Raw genomic sequence first — 18,861 nt, forward strand, 5'->3', positions numbered from 1 at the left:
TGTCTGTTCTCCACAATGTGCCTACTCAGAGGACCTTTTCCATGTTTATGACAGATTATTAACACTTCCATACCTTTCCAGGATTCAGCTGTACCTTGAAAAGGACCAGCTGCTTGCAACAGAAATGAGACTTTTTAAAAATGGCTTTAAGAATTGGAATTTGAACATTTTTGTTAATTTTTTGTTGCATTTGTAGTCTCAGATTACCACATATTAAAATTCATTTCTGCCAGGGATTTAGCTCAGTGGTTCCAGTTCCTGCCTTGCAAGCACAAGGTCCCAAGTTCGATCCCTGGTACCAAAAACAAACAAAAAAACCAAACCAAAACAAAAAAAATATTCATTTCTATAATGTGAAAATTAAGAGAAAAACCATTAAGACTTTATCTTTAAAAGGTTAATTTACACAACAGAGGTAGAAAATGACAAATTTTAGCTTAGTTCCAATATATCCAATTAAAATGGAATCTATCCATTTCTGGTTTCTTTTGGTTAAACACTATACTAACCCTTTCACACAAAAAAGGTGAACACTCCAGAAGGTAGAGTATAAGTGAGAAGTCCGAGTCTGTCTTCCAGGTACCTGTACAGCTAGTCATTGAGAATTTTAGTGAAGGAATTACTACTGTTTAGGGACTTCCTAACCTTGGAAGCATCATTTAAATACAAACAATTCAAGAAACAAACTAGAGGACAACTTGACCTCCCTCTAAGGATCCTTCAGATCTCTGCGTGACACTCATCTAGCCCTAGTTTGGGAACACACGCTGGCAATATTTTTCAACATTTTATCTCACTCATACATGCCTCACCTTCATCCACAAGGATCTGAGGCGGCTTTTACAACCAGAACTCAGTCACTAAAGGGAGGATAAACCAGAAAGACTCAGGGTCAGGCAAACACAAATACTCAGAAATATAAAATCAAGGCTGAGGGAAATATGAACGAAGTAAATAGCTCTGAGGGGTCAAAGAGCTGTAATCACTCTGTCCATGTCCACAAGTTTGAAATCTTGGATGTTCGGAACAATGTCTGTATTCTATACGTTATAGATATATTTGCTTTACTACTATAAACACACATACATCTACTATGGACTACAAGAAGTCTTTTTAAGATCTACTTGGCTGGTAGGAATTCAGGGAAAGGTATGCTCTCACACAATGCAGATTACAGCAAAATTTGGCATGTATTTCCTGGAGGGCATTTTGCAATGTGGAGCAAATACTCTTTAAAATGCACCTACCCTTTGACCTACAGCTCCCTTCTGGGGATTTAGATTTTGGTGAACATCATGGATTCGGGCAAAGCTTTACCTGCAGTGAAGCCCTGGCACCAATCTATATCCAAGAAGAGGGGCTGGATCAATAACTTAACGACGAAGAATGGAGTACTGTGGAGTCATCAAGATGATGAAGTCCTGACTGTGGACTGACACTGAAATATGAACTGAAAATACTGGAAAGATGATGGTGAGTCAGTGTTATCTCTGGGCTGTGGGTTTCTGGGTGGCTTATTTTTGTTATAAATTTTCATAGAAATTTTGGAAATGTTCAAGTATGATAAAAATAGTTTTTAAAAGCCTCCAAGACTAAACACTTATACATATAGACACACAAAAAATATAAAATACATAAATGACTGTGGAAGATGCAGAAAAGTTTAATTCTGGAGACTTGTTCTCAAGCATATACAATTACAATGTAACTGAAAAGGCTCAAAAATACTTCCTTTAGAAAGTACTAGTCCTGAAATCTTTTTTGGGGGTGGGGGGGGTACCGGAGATCGAACTCGGGACCTTGCACTTGGCAAGGCAGGTGACGGAACCACTGAGCCAAATCCCCCACCCCTGAAATCTTGATAGAATTGTAGCTCAATTATTATGAAATTATTTTTAAAAACAAGTCTATTGTGCCAGTAATAGTAAAGTAGGTGCATTTCCAAGAAAAGTCACATAAAAAGGGAAAGGTACTTTTATTCTTACTCAACTAGGAAGAAAATTTGGTTAACCCTAATTCTGCATGCCGCCCCACCACCCCGTTTGTTTCAGTAGGGCTCATCCATGCTCTAAACATGCCTTCCACAGTGCAGTCCTTTGATGCATTCAACTACAATGATTGTAGAGTACGGCCTCTCTGAGATCCATATTTCCTGCCTAGGTCCTGGTTCTGTCTCTGACAATAACTGTCCCCTCCAGGGCTCCTGCTGATGTTGCAGGCATCCTGCAGAGAAACAGATCATTGATAGGTCTAGAGTTTTGTTTTTTGGTTGTTTTTTTTTAGCAGTACTGGGTATTGAACCCAGGGCCTGTGTGCTGGGCTACATCCCCAGCCTTTTATTTTGTAGACAGAATCTTGCTAAGTTGCCCAGGCTGGGCTTGAATTTATGACCCTCCTGACCCCCAGCACCCTAAATAGTTTGGTTTTGAATTTTTTTTTTTTTTGGTACTGGGGATCGAACTTGGGACCTTGAGTTTGCAAGGCAGGCGGCGAAACCACTGAGCTAAATCCCCAGCCCAGTTTGGTTTTGAATTAAAAATGTTTATTTTCACATACCCATCAGAATGGCAAAAACTAAAAGAACTGACAATATCAACTGCTGACAAGGATGTAGAACACCAGATCTTTCATATACTCCTGGTGGGAATGTCAACTGGTGCTACTGTTTTGGAAAACTGCCTGGTACTTGCTACTAAAGCTAAATATTCAAATCCTCTACACTTTGCAAATCCACTCCTGTGTATACACAAGCCGAGGGGCAAAGTCCATAAGACATGTACTAGAATGTATGTCTTAATATCCTGAAGCAGTCTGGTAACATCTGCAATCTAAATGCCCATCAAGAGAAGAGCGAATTGTGATGTATTCACAAAGAATATCATTTAGCAACAAGAGTGAACTAACTACAATTACTGCAATGACATGGATGAATCCGACAAGGATCCTGGGTAAAAGAAGATACACAAGGCTGAGGCAGGAGGATTGCCATGTGTTTGAGGCCAGCCTGGGCTACATAGTGAGTTCAGGGCCAGCCTGAACTATAAGGCGAGACCCTGTCTCAAAAAAACAAGCAGAACAAACAAACAAACAAAAAAAGATACACAAACTGGCGCATGTCAGTAATCCTAGCTACTAAGGAGGCTGAGACAGGAGGATAGAAAGTTTGTGGCCAGCCTGGGCAACTAACTTAGGAAGACCTCTCAAAATTTTAAAAAGGGACAGGTATGTAGTTCAGTGGTAGAGTGTTTGCCTACCATGTGTAGGGCCCTGGGTTCAATCCATCTTACCACAAAGGAACAAGAGAGACATAATAAATGCCAGCACAGGTTAGAAGAGCAGCTACTTCAGGGGTGTAGGGTGTAGAAGACAGCACGAGTGGAGGTTGTCACGCTCTGCTTCTCGATTTGGGTACTGGTTACACAAGTGTGTTCAGCTTGTGACAACTGAGTGAGCTATATACATGGTTTGATAAAAATTTTTTTAAAAAAATAAAAATATATTTGTATGTGTCATTAGGCAACTTAAACTAATGTGACTATAGCTTTTAATAATAATTTTTACCTGCAGAATAAATTGCTGTGTGGAATGTTGAAAACAATCAAAGTCGTTGCAATTCTATAAACATTAGGCTTTTCTTGCAGTGTGAGGCAAAAATTATTGCTGAATACTGAAATAATGTCACAAATGCAAAGCTGCCTCAAACTACGTGAAACCTGTGGAAGGTATAATCTGTCCACTGTCCCCACACACTCAGATTTCACAACAAAGGGTGCTTCAGGCAATGTTATCAGAGGCCTAAAATCTTTTTTCCCATTAAGATAAGGGATGCTTTTGATAGGAAAAAAAAAATCTATTGTTTGCTTTGTATTTTCATCTCATCTGACCTGAAGTACTGGGATGTTCAGATTAATATTCAATAACTGGCAACCTTTCTGCTGTTCCCCGGTCCCCTTTTTTAGTCCTCATGAAGGAAAAAGCAAGTTATCTAGACTTTTGCAAATCCCATTTTATCTTCAGCACATCTGAGGAAAACAGGGTTAGGGTAAAGGATTAAGATATCCAATACTGCAACAAGCTATAGCAATAAGTATACCTCAGAGAGGGTGTTCCCGCCTTGAGTGCTGGAGATCAAACTCCGGGCCTCACACATGCTGAGCAAGTGCCCTACTACTGATCTACATCCCCAGCTCTAGTTTTTCAAATTTGCACACAGGGTCTAAGTTGCCTAGGCTGGCCTTGAACTTGTGATCCTCCTGCCTCAGCCTCCCAAGAAACTGGGGATATGGGCATGAGGCACACACCTGGAACAAACAGGGTTCTTATGCCATTTTAAGGCTTAACCCTAGATTTGTATAATGCCCAAACTGGAAACCAATTAGGCAGTCTCTTTCACTTAATATATCCCCATTAAACTCAAACTGAAAAAATGTAAACAAAGAAAACACATCCTTAGACTGCTTACTTTACTCAATAGAAACATTAAAAGGTTATTGAAAGGTTTGTTCAAAGCATGTCCACGAAGAATTACCGGAACAATAGAAAATTTCAGTGACACCTTAGATGACCAAATGATGAACCTGCATTTGGTTTATGCTGTTGGTCACTAGAAACTAAATTACTGTTCAGAGACCTATGTGATAAGTACCATGTGGAGGCTGGTCACTGAATTCTAGGCCTCAATTTCTCAATCTAAAAATGGTAAATAAGCACACAGAATCCACATCCATCTTGAGGGCAGATATATTCTTAGGACAAAACACTCTATGAGAGGTATCAAGCCAGAGTGGTAGGGCACACCTATAATCAATCTTAGCACTTGGGAGGCTGAGGCAGGAAGACTGCAAGTTCCAGGCCAGCCTAGATTACACAGTAAGGGAACAGAAGCCTCACCTAGGATAGGAGCTTAATCAATTAGCCAAATGTGCATTCATTCAACAAATATGCATATGCATACCTACTCAGTGCCAGCAACTGTTCTAGGTGCCTGGAATACAGGGAAGTCCCTTGCCCAGTGGAGTTCACATTCCAGGTAGGGAGGAAAAAGAGATGAACAAATATAATAAATGAATATATCCTGTAGTATATTCTAAGGCAGGACATTTTATGGGCAAAAGGTAAGGTAGCCTAAGGTGGGGCTGGGAGATAGACAAAGTCTGGGAGTTTTAAAGACTTGGGTGAGCAGGGCTTCTTGAGAGGCGACCTTCCAAGTCCACCGTGTTGTTTTTTCCCTTCACTCACTGCTCAGCAAGACGCCTGTAGGTAGGACATCTTTGGATGACACCAAACTCATCCTCCTTCAGTTTCCTAAGACTTCAACAGTTCTAACTCCTAGGAAAGCTGCGGCTACTCTTAAGTATGGGTTTTTCTGAACTTCTTCCTCTCCCACAAAGGCATGGACTCATCAAAAAACCATGCTAAATCACAAGCAGGCTTTTGAGGGCAAATTAGGGGGATACTATAAAGTGCGGGAAGGGGGAGGGATCTTCGACGGAACTTTTTTTTTCTTCAGGTTCCATCTTTTTAATCAGCTCTGAAGGACATCCTAAACACTACATGAGACACAAAAGAATATTCTTTCTTCCAGTATTAAAAAAAATGACATTCACAAACATTTTCAAGAAGCTCTTATCATGATGGTGGATCTTGAATAAAAAACAGCTCTAGGCAATCATATTTTTGATGCAGATTGCTTACAGGTACATTCAAAAATTTTCTAGTCATGATAAAAATTTTGTACAAGTTTTAAAAATGACCCTAGATACATGTTAAAAAAAAAAATCAGTCTGGTCAAATTTTTTTTTTTTGCCAGAAGCAAGAATCCTGAGAGTCCAAACTAAAAACTTTATAAAGAAAAAAAAAATCCCCATACTCTACAAATGTCCCAGAAATTTGTCTTTAAATGGGGGGAAAATTTAACATGTGGAGCTTTCTAAAAGGTCTTTAACAAGGTACCTTGGGGGCTCAATTCAAAAATAGGTAATATATTAAAGCAGCGCAGCTCCAAAAATCTTTATACAGCAATTTGGAAGGACGATCCTGGACCGGAAGTGTTATTCCTTGTGTATGTCATGTGTACATGCTCCTCGGCTGTCATAATTGTCTCTGTAATTCCCTCCTGAGTAGCAGTCTGGCTATTCAGACTTCTGGCTTCTGCCACTGTAGTCTCCGGATCGCCCATATCCATATCCATATGCTCCAGGTCGACTGTCATACCTGCCATTCCCATAGCCCTGGTCCCCACCACCTCTAGAGTACCTGCCACCATGACCATGGGCCCCAAAGGCACCCCCTCTTCTAGTGCCCCCGGCAGCTTTGCCTGCATGGTCCACACGGATCCGGCGACCATCCAGGGACTCTCCATTCATGGCTCTCATGGCATCTGAGGCATGCTCTGGATTGGTGAAGGTGATGAAGGCAAAACCCCGGGATTGTTGAGTTTCCCGGTCCTTGACAGCAACCACCTCAGAAACAGGCCCGCAGCTGCTGGAGTGCTCTTCCACAGGCTGAACTCTAATTAGCAACAGCAGCATTACTTGATTTATTCTGGGGCTTATTATCATGTCATTTGTTTGTAAAGTAGAAAAACACATCCTTCTGTGAGTTAGCAGGGATCACCAATGATCATTTGCCTAAGTACATACTTTAGAAAACTCGGCAAATGTGTAAATATATATTTAAGGGTATTTGATACTGCATATAGAGAATCTCACTACTTTATAAATCTCCCTTTTCTCTAAAGATTTTATTCCTTTAGTTCAAAGAAATTTGAGTATTAAAAAACCTAAAACCCATATTAACAAGTCATAAAATCTTATTTGCAGGTGGCTTTTGTAATCACACACCTGTTTAGGTTGTGTTTCAATAAGTAAAACATTGCAGACTGCTAGGTAACATAAAGGAAACTAGATTCACCAACATTGCCAGTGGAATTTGCCATACTAAATTGTTTTCAGCCTCTGTCAGTGCAGGTGGGGATGGCGGAGGAAAAGTCCAAGGCTTTTCAGGCCTCCAATCAGAGGTGTGAACGTAAAATTTCACTGTACATTTTCCTCACAAACCATGGGCTAGCTGTCTTCATTTCATTTTATACATTATATAAACTTGTTAACAGGTACTGTAAATTCTTATCCCACCACCTCAACATGAAAAACCTGATCCCAAAACATTAACAAGGAAAGGATGATTGTATCAGTCAATCAATCATTCAACATTTAGTGAGCTTTTGGTATGCTTTCAGACACCTTCGAATGCAAAGCTGTTAAGTACTGGCCTCTGATCTTCTGTGTGTTAAAAGTTTGCAAAAACTGAAATGATTTATACTGCTTTATGTCTACAAATATGGACAACCAAACTGATGAAATCTACATTTTTCCCTCCTGCCCCAGTCTGTGGGTAATATGACATGTCAAAGTGGGTGACATTTGTGGCACCTTAATTTGTCTGAGTACAGCCCCTCGGAGGTCCTCAGTCAGAAGTGGAGGAAGAGCAGTCTCCTCTGTGCATCTAACTGCTGTCTCAAATTGATATTCTCACTTTACACTGGCAAGGAAAATCAGTCCATATTGGAGAAACTTGGGCTCATGTTTTTGTGCCCTAGTGGATATTTACACTCCACATATAATGTCCAGTGATCTGCATTCCTCAATTACACAGTTTTTCCTCAACTATCATCAGAGTAACTATTACTCCCCAAGCCTATGCGTAAGAGTTTTATTTACACATTTTGTCAGCATCTTATACTTCCTGTCCCACCACCTTCAGTACCATTTAAATATCAACGATTTCAATAAAAACCTTAGGCTTTAAACATTCAAGTTCACGGCACTTCTAAAAGTTGCTCTCTATTAAGAAAACACTAATAATTTGTTTGTTTGTTTGAATATAATAGCAGGAAGAATTATAGAAATCTACCATTTTACCTGAAATGGGCAAGCCTATGTATTATGAATATTTTTTCCCTTAAATTCTTTCATTGGTACATTTCAGGTATACAGTACATTTACATTTATCACTGGGTGCTTCTACCTGTACATGATGCATCTTGGTTCTTATTTTTTCCCCATTACCTGCGTGCCCTTCACTCCCTCCACCCTTCCCTATTTACATAGACTTTGCTTCCATTTTTTCCTTTTCTCATCATTTTTCCTTTCCCTTCTTTCCTTTCCCCTTCCCCTCCCACTTCCCCTACCCCTTTGGACCTTTGCTTCCTATTTCAAATTATCAATTATTTGTTTTAATCATTTTAATCCTTATTTACACTTTCAGTTTGTGTTATGAATATTTTCCAGCTTCCCTTTGGAATATACCAAGAAATGCTCTTGGAGTTAGTTAATCTTTGCTTTTCTGTTGTTGTAAATTTAGATTCTGGAATTGGGTTTGGTGGTGTGAAGCGTTGTTCACGAGAGGCCAGAACTCTTCTTCCTACAGGATTTTGAGATGGAGGAACACATATTAAATCTCCCCTTTATGCCTTGGTCCTAGTTCCTCTTTCCACGTTGAGTAACAAGGTTTTTCGTCGTTTTGTTTTAGTCAGTGCTCTGAAGCTTAATCGTAATACCCTTTAATCTCAGTTGTCACACTTTGATAAAACATGTGCCATTTTCTTTGGTAAGAGAAAGCAGATCTTAATGTCTGCCAGAATACAACTGATATGCCTTACTGGCGCCATTAAACTTTTTGGAAAACTTTAGCATTTGGTACGTTTTTCCATTGCATTGACTCTCAGATGCTACTTGTCACCTACCCCTAACCTCCTCCCCCTCCTCTGACCCACTGCTCTCTCCTGTGTCCCCAGAGAAAAAGGGAAGTGATTTCTCATCTTAGGAAAATGTAGTTTTCAACTTAGTTGAGCATCTTTTGGAAACTTTTCTGTGTGCCAGTTTGGATGTGAAACGAATCATAGAATATCTCTTACCTATATGGTACTTAAACAATTACATTTTTCAGTCTCTTGAGGACAGTGTAGGCTGAACTTAAAAACCTAGCAATTTAGTTCAGGGGAGCAGAACCTTTTAGACTTAAGATGGAGTCTGATTCTTTCAGACGGCTCATCAGCTCTGTTCCTGTTGCCCCTGCCTTGGTACAAGCAGGTTGAATTCATCCGTACACTGTTCTGAGCATGGCTGAAATATTAAAAACTCTATTATAATGTTTAGTATTTTACAGAGCAAAATTAATGGGGACAGTATTTGGCTAAATCTAAAGATACAAAGTCAAATTCTTCAATGTGGCTTACCCAACTGAAGTAGTGATACACACCTTAAATCATAAAATGAATTAATCATTAAAAAGAAAAAAGAAAACACTAATAAGAATGGTTTTGGTCACAGTTGCTGATCCCAAAAATGCCATGCCAACAAAGTCTACTCGTCTATCTATAAAAAAATAATTCACATGTTACAGTATATACCTTAAGTATGCAGATGAGAGAAATCTATAATCTTTTGGACTTCAATGGATAGACTGAAAATATTTTCATGGCGTTTTTAAATTCATACCCTGCAAAAGTCAATAAACTTCTCTGATTTCAGGAACTCGCTCAGACCCTGCAAATCTAGAAATTCAATTTCAAGGTTAAAAAAATTTATGAAAATGACGAATTATGCACCTGAACCATAGCTACAAATGAATTTAGAGAACTTTAAAGTCTCGGGGGTTCAATGTGTCTAAGCGGAATTAAAACAAAGTTGTTTTGTATTCTATTAATAGCAGATGATTAAACACATATCTTATTTCAACTGGAATTCATTTATAAGTACTTAAACTTACTAAACTGGCCACTAATCCTATGTCTGTTCTGGAAAAATTCTCACGTACCACGCAGCGTCGTACGAGACTGGCCATCAAGAGTTCCATAAGATTAGGTCAATTTTAGTAAAATCTCAGCGTTCTTTGCAGTAACCTCGCAAAATCACTGATGTATAAAAAACCAAGTTCAACTTAAAGCTGCTTTCATAAAGGTCCAAGGGGAGGGGAGGTTTCAAAGACTTCCTGGGAACGGACTGCCCTCAGCCTAGAAAATTCCCTGTGCCAAGGGCGCCAGCGAGGAGCTTGGCTCACCTGGATTTTCCTAATTACAGACAAGTTTCTCCCCTACATTCTCATTCTCGGGCGCTTTTCTCAGTGGAAACTCGAGCTCCTCTCTCTGGTCTCGCAGGGTTTAAAGCCCAGCAGCCAGGCCAGCGCGGTCCCTGATCCCAAGGAGTTGGGAGGAGGGAGAGGACCCGAGGGAACGCAGCTCCCCCCAGATAAGTCAGCTGTAAAATGTGTAGTTTGAGGCAAGAGGATAGCAAGTTCAAGAGTAGCCTGGGCAATTTAGCGACTCTGCAAGACCTTGTCTCAAAATATTTAAAAAATTTCAAAAGGGCTGGGGATATAGCTCAGTGCAAAGGGCCTGGGTTCAACCCGCTAAATAAGTAAATTGCAGTTTTTCAGGAGTCTTCGGCGATGGGGAGTAGGGGAGAATCTTCCCGCCCGAAGTCTCCTCCTGAGCCCAAAGGTGAAAAATGCAGACCTCCTGCGGGCGAGGCTCCCCTTCCCGGACACGAACTCCGAACCCAGGGCCCTCACCTCCCCTGTCGGCCTCGAACCCCGGCGCTCCGGGGGTCCCCAGCCTCGAGGCCCGGACGCCAGCGCCCGGACGGCCCCGGCCCCCCGCCTCCCTCCCGCCCAGCCCCGCTTACGCGGTAGGTGCTCTCCGTGAGCCGATTCACCTCCTCCGGGCCCCGCGACATGGCTGCAGCGCCGGGCAGGCGGCCGGGCGCGCGGGGCCTCGTGGCTGCCGACCGGGCCGGGGAGCGCCGGGGCGCGGCCGAGGAGGGGCCCTCGAGGGGCAGCCGTCGGCCCCAGAGAGCTCGCGCGCGTCACAGCTGCCAAAACGCCCAAACTCGCCCGCGCCGCCGCCCGCGAGGAGCAGAGGAGCAGCGGACGCCGCAGGGCGACCGGGACGGGCGGGCCCTACCTGAGGCCGGCGGCGGGGAGGGCGGGGCCGCCCCACCTGGGGCGGCGGGGTGGGCGGAGCCGACACCCGCACGGGCGGGGCCATGACCGGAGGAGGCGGCCAGAGTGGCGGGGAATGGGCCTAATGGGCGGGGCCTAACGGCTGTATGGGTGGGGCTGGAGCCAAGCGGGGCGGTCCCTCCTGGGGCGGCCAGGTTGGGCGGGGCCATCCACCTGAGGCGGGCGGGGCGGCCACAGAGCGCCCTCTAGCGGACCGACCGCACAGCGCGCCGGGCGCCGCCCGGACCCAAACCCGCCCCTGGAGTGCTAGTCCTTGTGCTTCCGGCGCCAGGAGGGCTCTGGAAGTCCTAACCCACGCTCTTCGGGCGTTTTCCCCAAGCCCTGCCTCTCGGCAGCCACACCAAGGAGCGTTCACAGCTGTTCGATGTATTCATTTCCCTGATTGACCCCTCCCGCCCACCACCTCGCTGATCCCGTAGGTCTTGGGGCCCCCGCGGCCCCCGTGGCAATTTAGAGAGGAACCATGGCAGCCACCTGCAGTTTTGGAAGCTCCGGGTAATCAAGAAAGTAATAAACAGGGCCGGGGATTTAGCTCAGTGGTTTCGCTGCCTGCTGCGCAAGCGCAAGGACCCGAGTTCGATCCCCGGTTCCAAAAAAAAAAGAAAGAAAGAAAGACACAGCAAAGAAAGTAATAAATGCCAAGGTCTGGTTACTGAAATTTCAGTACGTTCTTAACCTTTACATTAAGCACGACCTTAACTCAATGATGTATACCTGTGCTAATCGCAAATCCTTGTAGGATTTAGAAAGCTGTAGTGAGCCAGGAGTGGCGGCGCGCACTTATAATCCCAGCGCTGTGGGTGGCTGAGGCAGGAGGATTGTAAGTCAGATCTTAGCCTGGGCAATTTAGCGGACTTGGTGAGACCCCCCCCCCCGATATATTTTGAGACAGGGTCTAGGTAGTTCAGGATGGCCTTGAACTCACTGTGTAGCCCAGGCCGGTCTGGAACTCTCAGAGATCCTCCTGCCTCAGCCTCCCAAGTGCTGGGACTACTGGCGTGCACTGTCACTCCTGGCTCTCCAAAAAAAAAAATGCGTGTGTGTGTCTTTTTGGTACCGGGGATCGAACTCAGGTCCTTGAGCTTGTGCAGCAGGCGGCGAAACCACTGAGCTAAATCCCCGGCCCCAAAAAATATTTTCAAAAGGGTTGTGGATGTAGCTCAATCCCCAGTACTGAGAGGAGGAAAAAAAAAAAAACAAGCTATGGCGAGCTGAGGTGTTAGGGAAATCTCTCTTCCTTTCACCTGGCAGTCCTCACAGGTGTGAAGCTCCTCGGTCTACACCCTAGTGCAGCCCTGCCCAGCCGTGAGGCAGATGTCACCTCTGTCCCTCCCATTCAGAGTGTACACCTAGGGCTGGGAGGGACCCAGAACAGCCTTCCTCTATCTGGAACTTCCATTAGCATCTGAGACTTCTACCCGCTCGCAAGGGTGAAGGGTCTTATTCTGACTTTTGAGAACTTCTAACTAGGCACAGTTGCATACAATTGCATCATTTACAGTAGTTAGGATATGAGACTTCTAAACTGCTCCCGGGATAAAGTTCCCTAGGAAATGCACACAAAGAAGGCACTGTATGGCCCAGCTGGGAACGCCTAAAGTCTGAGATGCTTCTGGACTTAGACACAACCAGTTGGACTCTGGTGCAGTCTTATCGGGTTTTGCAAGCCATAAAACATATCACGTTTGGGAATCGAACCGTGATGTGTTCTTGGATGTTGGGGAAAATAAACTACCAGCCCTAAGTTTCAGCCAGTAGAAGCAGCTACCTTCTTCCCTAACAGATTTCCAGTATTTGGCTCTTACGATGTGACAACTGGGTTTTATTTGCCACATGTGGGACTCATGCATGACTTTATAATTACTGTCATTACATATTGGGCTTTACGTGTGTGTCTCTTGGTTTTTATTTAAATTTGAGAGTCACAGCCTTCGCTTTGCAAATCACCTTTGGTCTTAGAACTTCCCTTCCCTTTTGTCTTAGAACAGTCTTCTGATGAATGAGGTCATTTCACCCTTTGCTGCCAGGCAGTCCTCCGAGGGCAGTGTGGCTCAGAGCCAGAGAACATGGACTGATGGATACCGTAAAGCCAGTGGATGTCTCAGGTGCCTCAGTTTGATTGCTGAGGGTGGAATCCGATCAAAGGACCAGGCTCGTAATTGTATGCAAATCTTCTTGGTCATCTATACCTCTCCTTTATGGAAATCACTTCCTAGTTATGATCATCATGCAGCTTTAAAAGCCTTTGAGAATCATTGGTTCTTAATCTGTGCTGGCATTAAGTAAATTAACTGCATCTAGCTCCTAACTCAGAGGTGCCTGGGACGTCTTTGTTGAACAAAAGAACAAGTAAACAGTTCGTTTGCTCTGTGCCAGGTGTTCTGTTAGGACTCTTGGGCTCAGAGTGAGCAGGGCCTGACTCACCCTTTAGTGCACATGCAGAATTTAAGGAGAATGGAGATGAAAGTGGGAATGGAAGGACAGTCAGTCATGCCAGAGGTAAAACAGTGGGAGGTCGCACACTCGAGAGCCCATTTGTATTATGTTTGTTGATATTTGCAAACTTGAGAGCCCATGGGCTTAGTTTCCTTGGACTTTACTGTGCCCAGAGCCAAGGAAAGTGAATCAATCGGAGACAGTGAGTCAGGGAAGGTGGGGGTCAGCCACCATTGCATTGCCCAAGAGCTCAGCACTTGCTAGGAAAAAGCCCTGCGGCCACTGGAAGAACAGGTGGCTTCTAACTAAGCTGGACACCTTCCCAAGGGCAGGAAGCCACTGCCACTGCCTCCTTTATTTTTAAGCTCCTCCCTCAGTTGAAATAACCAAGCACAGTATCCTGGTTATGTTAACATGGATTGTAAGGCGCAGTTGTAAGTGACAATGTCAATAAGCTCTAGTTTGGGGGTTTATGAAAAGTTCTGAATTTACTGGGCAGCTGCTGAGGATCCCTCCACCTCCATGTGGACTCTTGGTTATGCTGAGAATACCACCAGGTTTTGTGACAAAAGAGGTCCCGGCTGAGAATAGCTGGTGTGTGTGTGTATGTGTGTGTGTGTGTTCCCATAAAAATTTCAGGAAAAAGGTGGAGCTTAAAATTTTCTTATTCTGCTGGCCATGGTGGCGCATGCCCACAATCCCAGCACTCAGGAGGTTGAGGGAGGAGGATGGCTTGGGAGTTTGAGGCCAGCCTGAGCTACATAACAAGACCTTGTCTCAAAAAAATCCAAAACAAGCAAATAAATAAATTTAAGTTTTCTTATTCTGGCCAAGCACAGATGTCTGTAATTCCAGCACTTTAAGAGGCTGAAGCAGGTGAATCCCAAGTTCCAGCCCAGCCTGGGCAACTCAGTGACTTAGTAAGATCTTGTCTAACTAAAAAAAAAAAAATTTTTAAAGGACTGGGGATATAGCTTATGTGAAGGCTCTATGGGGAATCTCCAGTACTGAAAAAATTTTTCCTTATTCTGGAAAAGCCATTGGAAATGGCTATGTGCAAGCTTATTTCTGCTATAGGTTCTTCTTAGCCTGAAATGTTCTCTCCCCTGCCTCACAGCACTTGCCTGTCATTTAGATTTCAGCCTCGATGTGTCTCACACAGGCCTTCCTTTATCACAGCCTGTAGGGTTTCAGGAGTGACGTTTCTCCATCCAAGCATTCTCTGTTCATTGCAAGGGTGTTCATGCCAGCTGTGGTAGCTGGGTAATGGCTCCCCAAAATGTCCCTGTCCTAAGCCTCAGAACCTGTAAGTGTCACCTCATAACGTTTGCAGAGGATCTGTGCAGAAGTGATGAGTCCAGGATTTTGAGAGAGGGGATGATCCGGAGTACCTGGTGGGATTGATCTAATCACAAAGGGCCTTCTAAGGAGGACCCAGGAAGACCCAAAGGAGAAGCTGAAATGACAGCAGAAGCTATGACAGAAGTGATGCCTTTTGATGGCAGAGGAAGGGGCCACAAGCCACAGATACACTCGACGACAGCTACAAGAAGCTGGTAAAGGCGGGGAATAGACTCTCTCCTCAGAGCTTCTGGAAGAATCGGCTCTGCTGCTGTCACGATTAGAGCCTGAAAGACTCATTTATGTCCTCTGACTCAGACCTTCACGAGAATACGTGTGTGTTTTTAAACCACTCAATTTGTGGTGATTTGTTACAGAAGCAACAAGAAATTAATACAGTCATCCTTCAGTGTAGGTGGGGAATTGGGTCCTGGACCCCTCTCTGACACCAAACCCCACAGATTCGCAAGGCCCTTCTATGAAATGTGACCTACACATGTCCTCCTATATACTGTAAACTATCTCCAGGAGATTTATAATACTACAGTGTAAATGCCAAGTATCTAGTTGTTATACTCTATTGATTAGGGAATAATGAGAAAAGAGCCTGTGTATATTCAGCACAGACACAAATTTTTAAAAACATATTTTTGATCTGTGGTTGGTTGAATCCACACACAGGGAACCTGCAGATATGGAGAGCCAACTGTATACTATCTAACCTTTTTCTTGTTCATTGCTTTTTTATTTACTGTTTTTACTAATTGTTTGTGGTACTAGGGACAGAACCCAGGTTTCACATTAAACTGCATCCCCCTTTAAACATTTGTTACTTGTGACATAGGTTCTTACTAAGTCACTAAGTAGCCTAGGCTGGGCTGGAAATTGTGATCCTCCTGCCTCAGCCTCTCAGAGTGCTGAGATTACAGGTGTGCACCACCAGGCTCAGCATTGCTTTTTCTTTCCCTTCACCTTCACCCCACCATTGGACCATTTCTGTCTTGTCTTGCAGATTGCCCTGAGCCTAGCACATGGTAAGTGCTCAGCAACTGTTGAAAGATTTCCCTGCAGCCTGGGTGGTAAATTATTCCTCCAAGCGAGTTTTGTACTTGCTCCTGCCAGGCACTCCAAGGAGCTTGCTGCGGTATGGTATAAAGCTCAGACTCGGCCCCTGCTTGGTGTCACAGGCTCACTGAATTGTCCTGTCTGCCAGAAACCTGAAAGGGCCTTGTTGTTTCCCTGTGAGACTGTAGTGGTGAGTACAGGACAGGAGGCCATGGTGGGGTTTCAATTTGCCTCTGTGGCTGTGTAGATCAGGCAGGCCTTTCCGCCTGTTGGCTGTGGTTCTTCACCCCGAGTAGGGTAGTTAGTCTTCAAGTTACATTTAGTCCCGATCTCTCCCCATTCTGGCTTTCTCCCCCCATTCCCTCCCCACCCTAACTTCCATGCACAGCTCTGATTGTTACCTCTGTCTCTCGGGGTGCAGGTTGGCCCAGTGGGGAGAGGCTCTCTGCCCAAGGCCAAGATAACCTGAACATTCTTTCCTTTTTGCAGGGCAGAAGCAGAGAGACGCTGGTCTGGTGTCCTGAAAAGCTCTCAGTGATTTGGCTTGGTACAGAAACGTCCTGGCCGGATTTGTGGAAGTTGATCTGCCTGCTCTGTCTTTATTTGTTTCGTCTTGATTTTTCCCCTCCAATGGGAAAATGTGAGCAGAGAAAGTCCTAGACTTTCCTTTTCCGAGCAAATTTATTTTCTGTGTTTAGCAAACTCCAAGTATTGATCACTCTTACATATGTCTTTTCAGGAGGACTTAAATCTTTGTGTGTGTGCAGTATTTTTCCTTGATAAACAAGCTCAATACATTCGGAACCATTTTACCTTCTAATGGAACTCTTTCTGAAAGTGAAGACTTGGAAAATGATGCAGTGGACTACCTTTGCAGATATCTATTGAGCCAGATAAGTAATTCTCCATTTCCTTTCTTTTTTTAAAAAAAAAAATTTATTTTATTGGTGTATTTTAGGTGTACAATACAATGACATTCATCATTGGAAATTTGCACCTTTACATAGTCTCTCTTGGTTCTTATTTTCCCCATTCCCCTGCCTTCCCTTCAACCCCTCCATTCCTCCCTATTTACAAAGATTTTGTTCCTAGTTTTCCATTTTCTCATATTAATCCCATTCCCTTCTCTCCTTTCCCCTAGCCCTCCCACTTCCCCCTCCCCTTTGCCCCTTTTCTTCCTATTTCACATTATCTATTATACATTTAGTCCTTATTTACACTTTCAGTTTCTCACACCAGAGAAACTATTCGGTATTACACATCTGTGTCCTATTTATTCCACTTAAGAGTATCGCCTCAATGTGCATCCACTTAGCTATAAATGTCTCTAATTTCTCATTTTTTATGGCTGAGTAGTACTTCATTTTATTTAAAAAACCACACCTTCTTTATCCAGTCTCCAGTTGATGGGCATTTGGGCTGTTTCCAAGCTTTAGCTGTTACAGGCTGTGCTGCTATGAACATGGGTGCACATATATCACTGTGGTATGATGCTTTTAATTCTTTGGGGAAGATCCCCAGCAAATTCTTTTTTTTGGTACCGGGGATCGAACTCAGGACCTTGCACTTGCAAGGCAGGCGTGGTGCCACTGAGCTAAATCCCCAGCCCCCTTCCTTGCTTTTTCTTTCCTTTTCTTTCTCTTCTTGTAGTTGTTGTTCTTCCTTCCTCCCTCCCTCCCTCCCTCTCCCTCCCTCCCTCCCTCTTCCTCCCTCCCTCCCTCCCTCTTCCTCCCTCCCTCCCTCCCTCTTCCTCCCTCCCTCCCTCTTCCTCCCTCCCTCCCTCTTCCTCCCTCCCTCTCTCTCTGTCCCCACACATACACATTTTCCTTTCTTCCTCTCTCTCTTTCTTTCTGTTGTGGTATTGGGGATCTAGCCCAGGGCCTTTGCAATGAAATATAGCCCTGACCATTGATTGACTGAGACAGGGTCTTGATAAACTGCTCGGGTTGTGCTAGAACTTGCAGTCCTGCTGTCTCAGTGTCCCCTAGTGCTGGGGTTATAGGCATGCTGCACCATGCCCAACGTTGTCTTTCTTTTGAGACCGTCTCCCTATGGCACCCGGGCTGGCTTCAAACGCCTGGCCTCAAGTGATCCTCCCTGTTCAGCCTCCCAAGCGCTTACTGATTATTTCTTTCCACATGGTACTGCGCCCACATTATTCATGATTTCTTTCCATACAACCATGATTACAGCAGAGCAGCCAGAATGCAGACACCTGGATTGCTAGGCAGGTCTCCAATGTGAATGCCCAGAGACAGAATGTAGAGGAACATTCTTTTCCACTAAGATGATTTATCTTTTTTCTTTTCCAGTGCTGGAAAAGGATCAGAGAGGGCAGGATCAGCGACACAAGGATATCTCCAGTGGTCTTTTTTGTCCGTGTTTGTGTTCACGTCCCAGGTGCCACTTTACCACCAGCCTCACCCACACTGAGCCCTGGCATTGCTACCAAATTCGTCTCCAGAGCAGCTCAGGTGTTCTCTGACCTTTTGCTCGAAACCTCAATGCTCACTGTAAATTTCTGCAGATCTAGGAGTGCAATAAACGATGAGAGAATTTAACCGGTTTTTGCTAAAAGAGAACTTATCGGGCCCATGGATTTTGAAATTCAGCATAAAGTGAAATTTCCCATCACAGTAAATGCATACAATTATAAATAATTAAGCCAAACTCTGAGTAGTAATTTATGTGTTTCTTTAAAAATGTCCCTAATATATTGACATTGACCATGGAGTGCAAGAATTCTTAACAATCAATGGGAATTCTGCTGAGCATGAACACCAGACCTCGACAGTTAATGTCCCATCAGTATCTGATCACCATAAAAGTTTTAGCAGGAGTTTGGCTCTGAGGTCAGGAAGTACTGTGGGCCCAGAAATGAGAGTAATAAATTCACGATGGAAAGAACTTCACTCTTCCTACTCATCACTAAGACAAACTCGCTAGTTAAAAAGCTGCACTCCATGCATTATTTGTTGTCTTTAGGGATATTTAAAGTCC

The 18,861-nt window shown here is 44.0% G+C and overlaps 1 protein-coding gene and 1 long non-coding RNA gene across 2 annotated transcripts in view; one reads left to right on the forward strand and one right to left on the reverse strand.

Annotated features, from left to right (window-relative positions):
• Baiap2l1 (BAR/IMD domain containing adaptor protein 2 like 1) overlaps window positions 1-10,949 on the reverse strand; it is an 89,999-nt gene extending 79,050 nt beyond the window's left edge. Inside the window, exon 1 of the mRNA XM_004840478.4 lies at window positions 10,683-10,949. Within this exon, the coding sequence (XP_004840535.2) occupies window positions 10,683-10,733 (51 nt within the window). The 5' untranslated portion in view covers window positions 10,734-10,949. The remainder of the gene's footprint in view (window positions 1-10,682) is intronic.
• On the forward strand, window positions 690-18,420 carry LOC101718751 (uncharacterized). The gene is made up of 6 exons (XR_001183185.3): window positions 690-1,473; window positions 15,809-15,830; window positions 15,919-16,051; window positions 16,351-16,501; window positions 16,601-16,758; window positions 18,174-18,420. It is a non-coding gene; the product is annotated as an uncharacterized LOC101718751 (long non-coding RNA).
• The last annotated feature ends 441 nt before the right edge of the window (window positions 18,421-18,861 follow it).

This window comes from Heterocephalus glaber, unplaced genomic scaffold, assembly GCF_053883595.1.
Source record: "Heterocephalus glaber isolate CG9 unplaced genomic scaffold, H.glaber_assembly_v1.0 deba00001610, whole genome shotgun sequence".
Lineage (NCBI taxonomy): Eukaryota > Metazoa > Chordata > Mammalia > Rodentia > Bathyergidae > Heterocephalus > Heterocephalus glaber.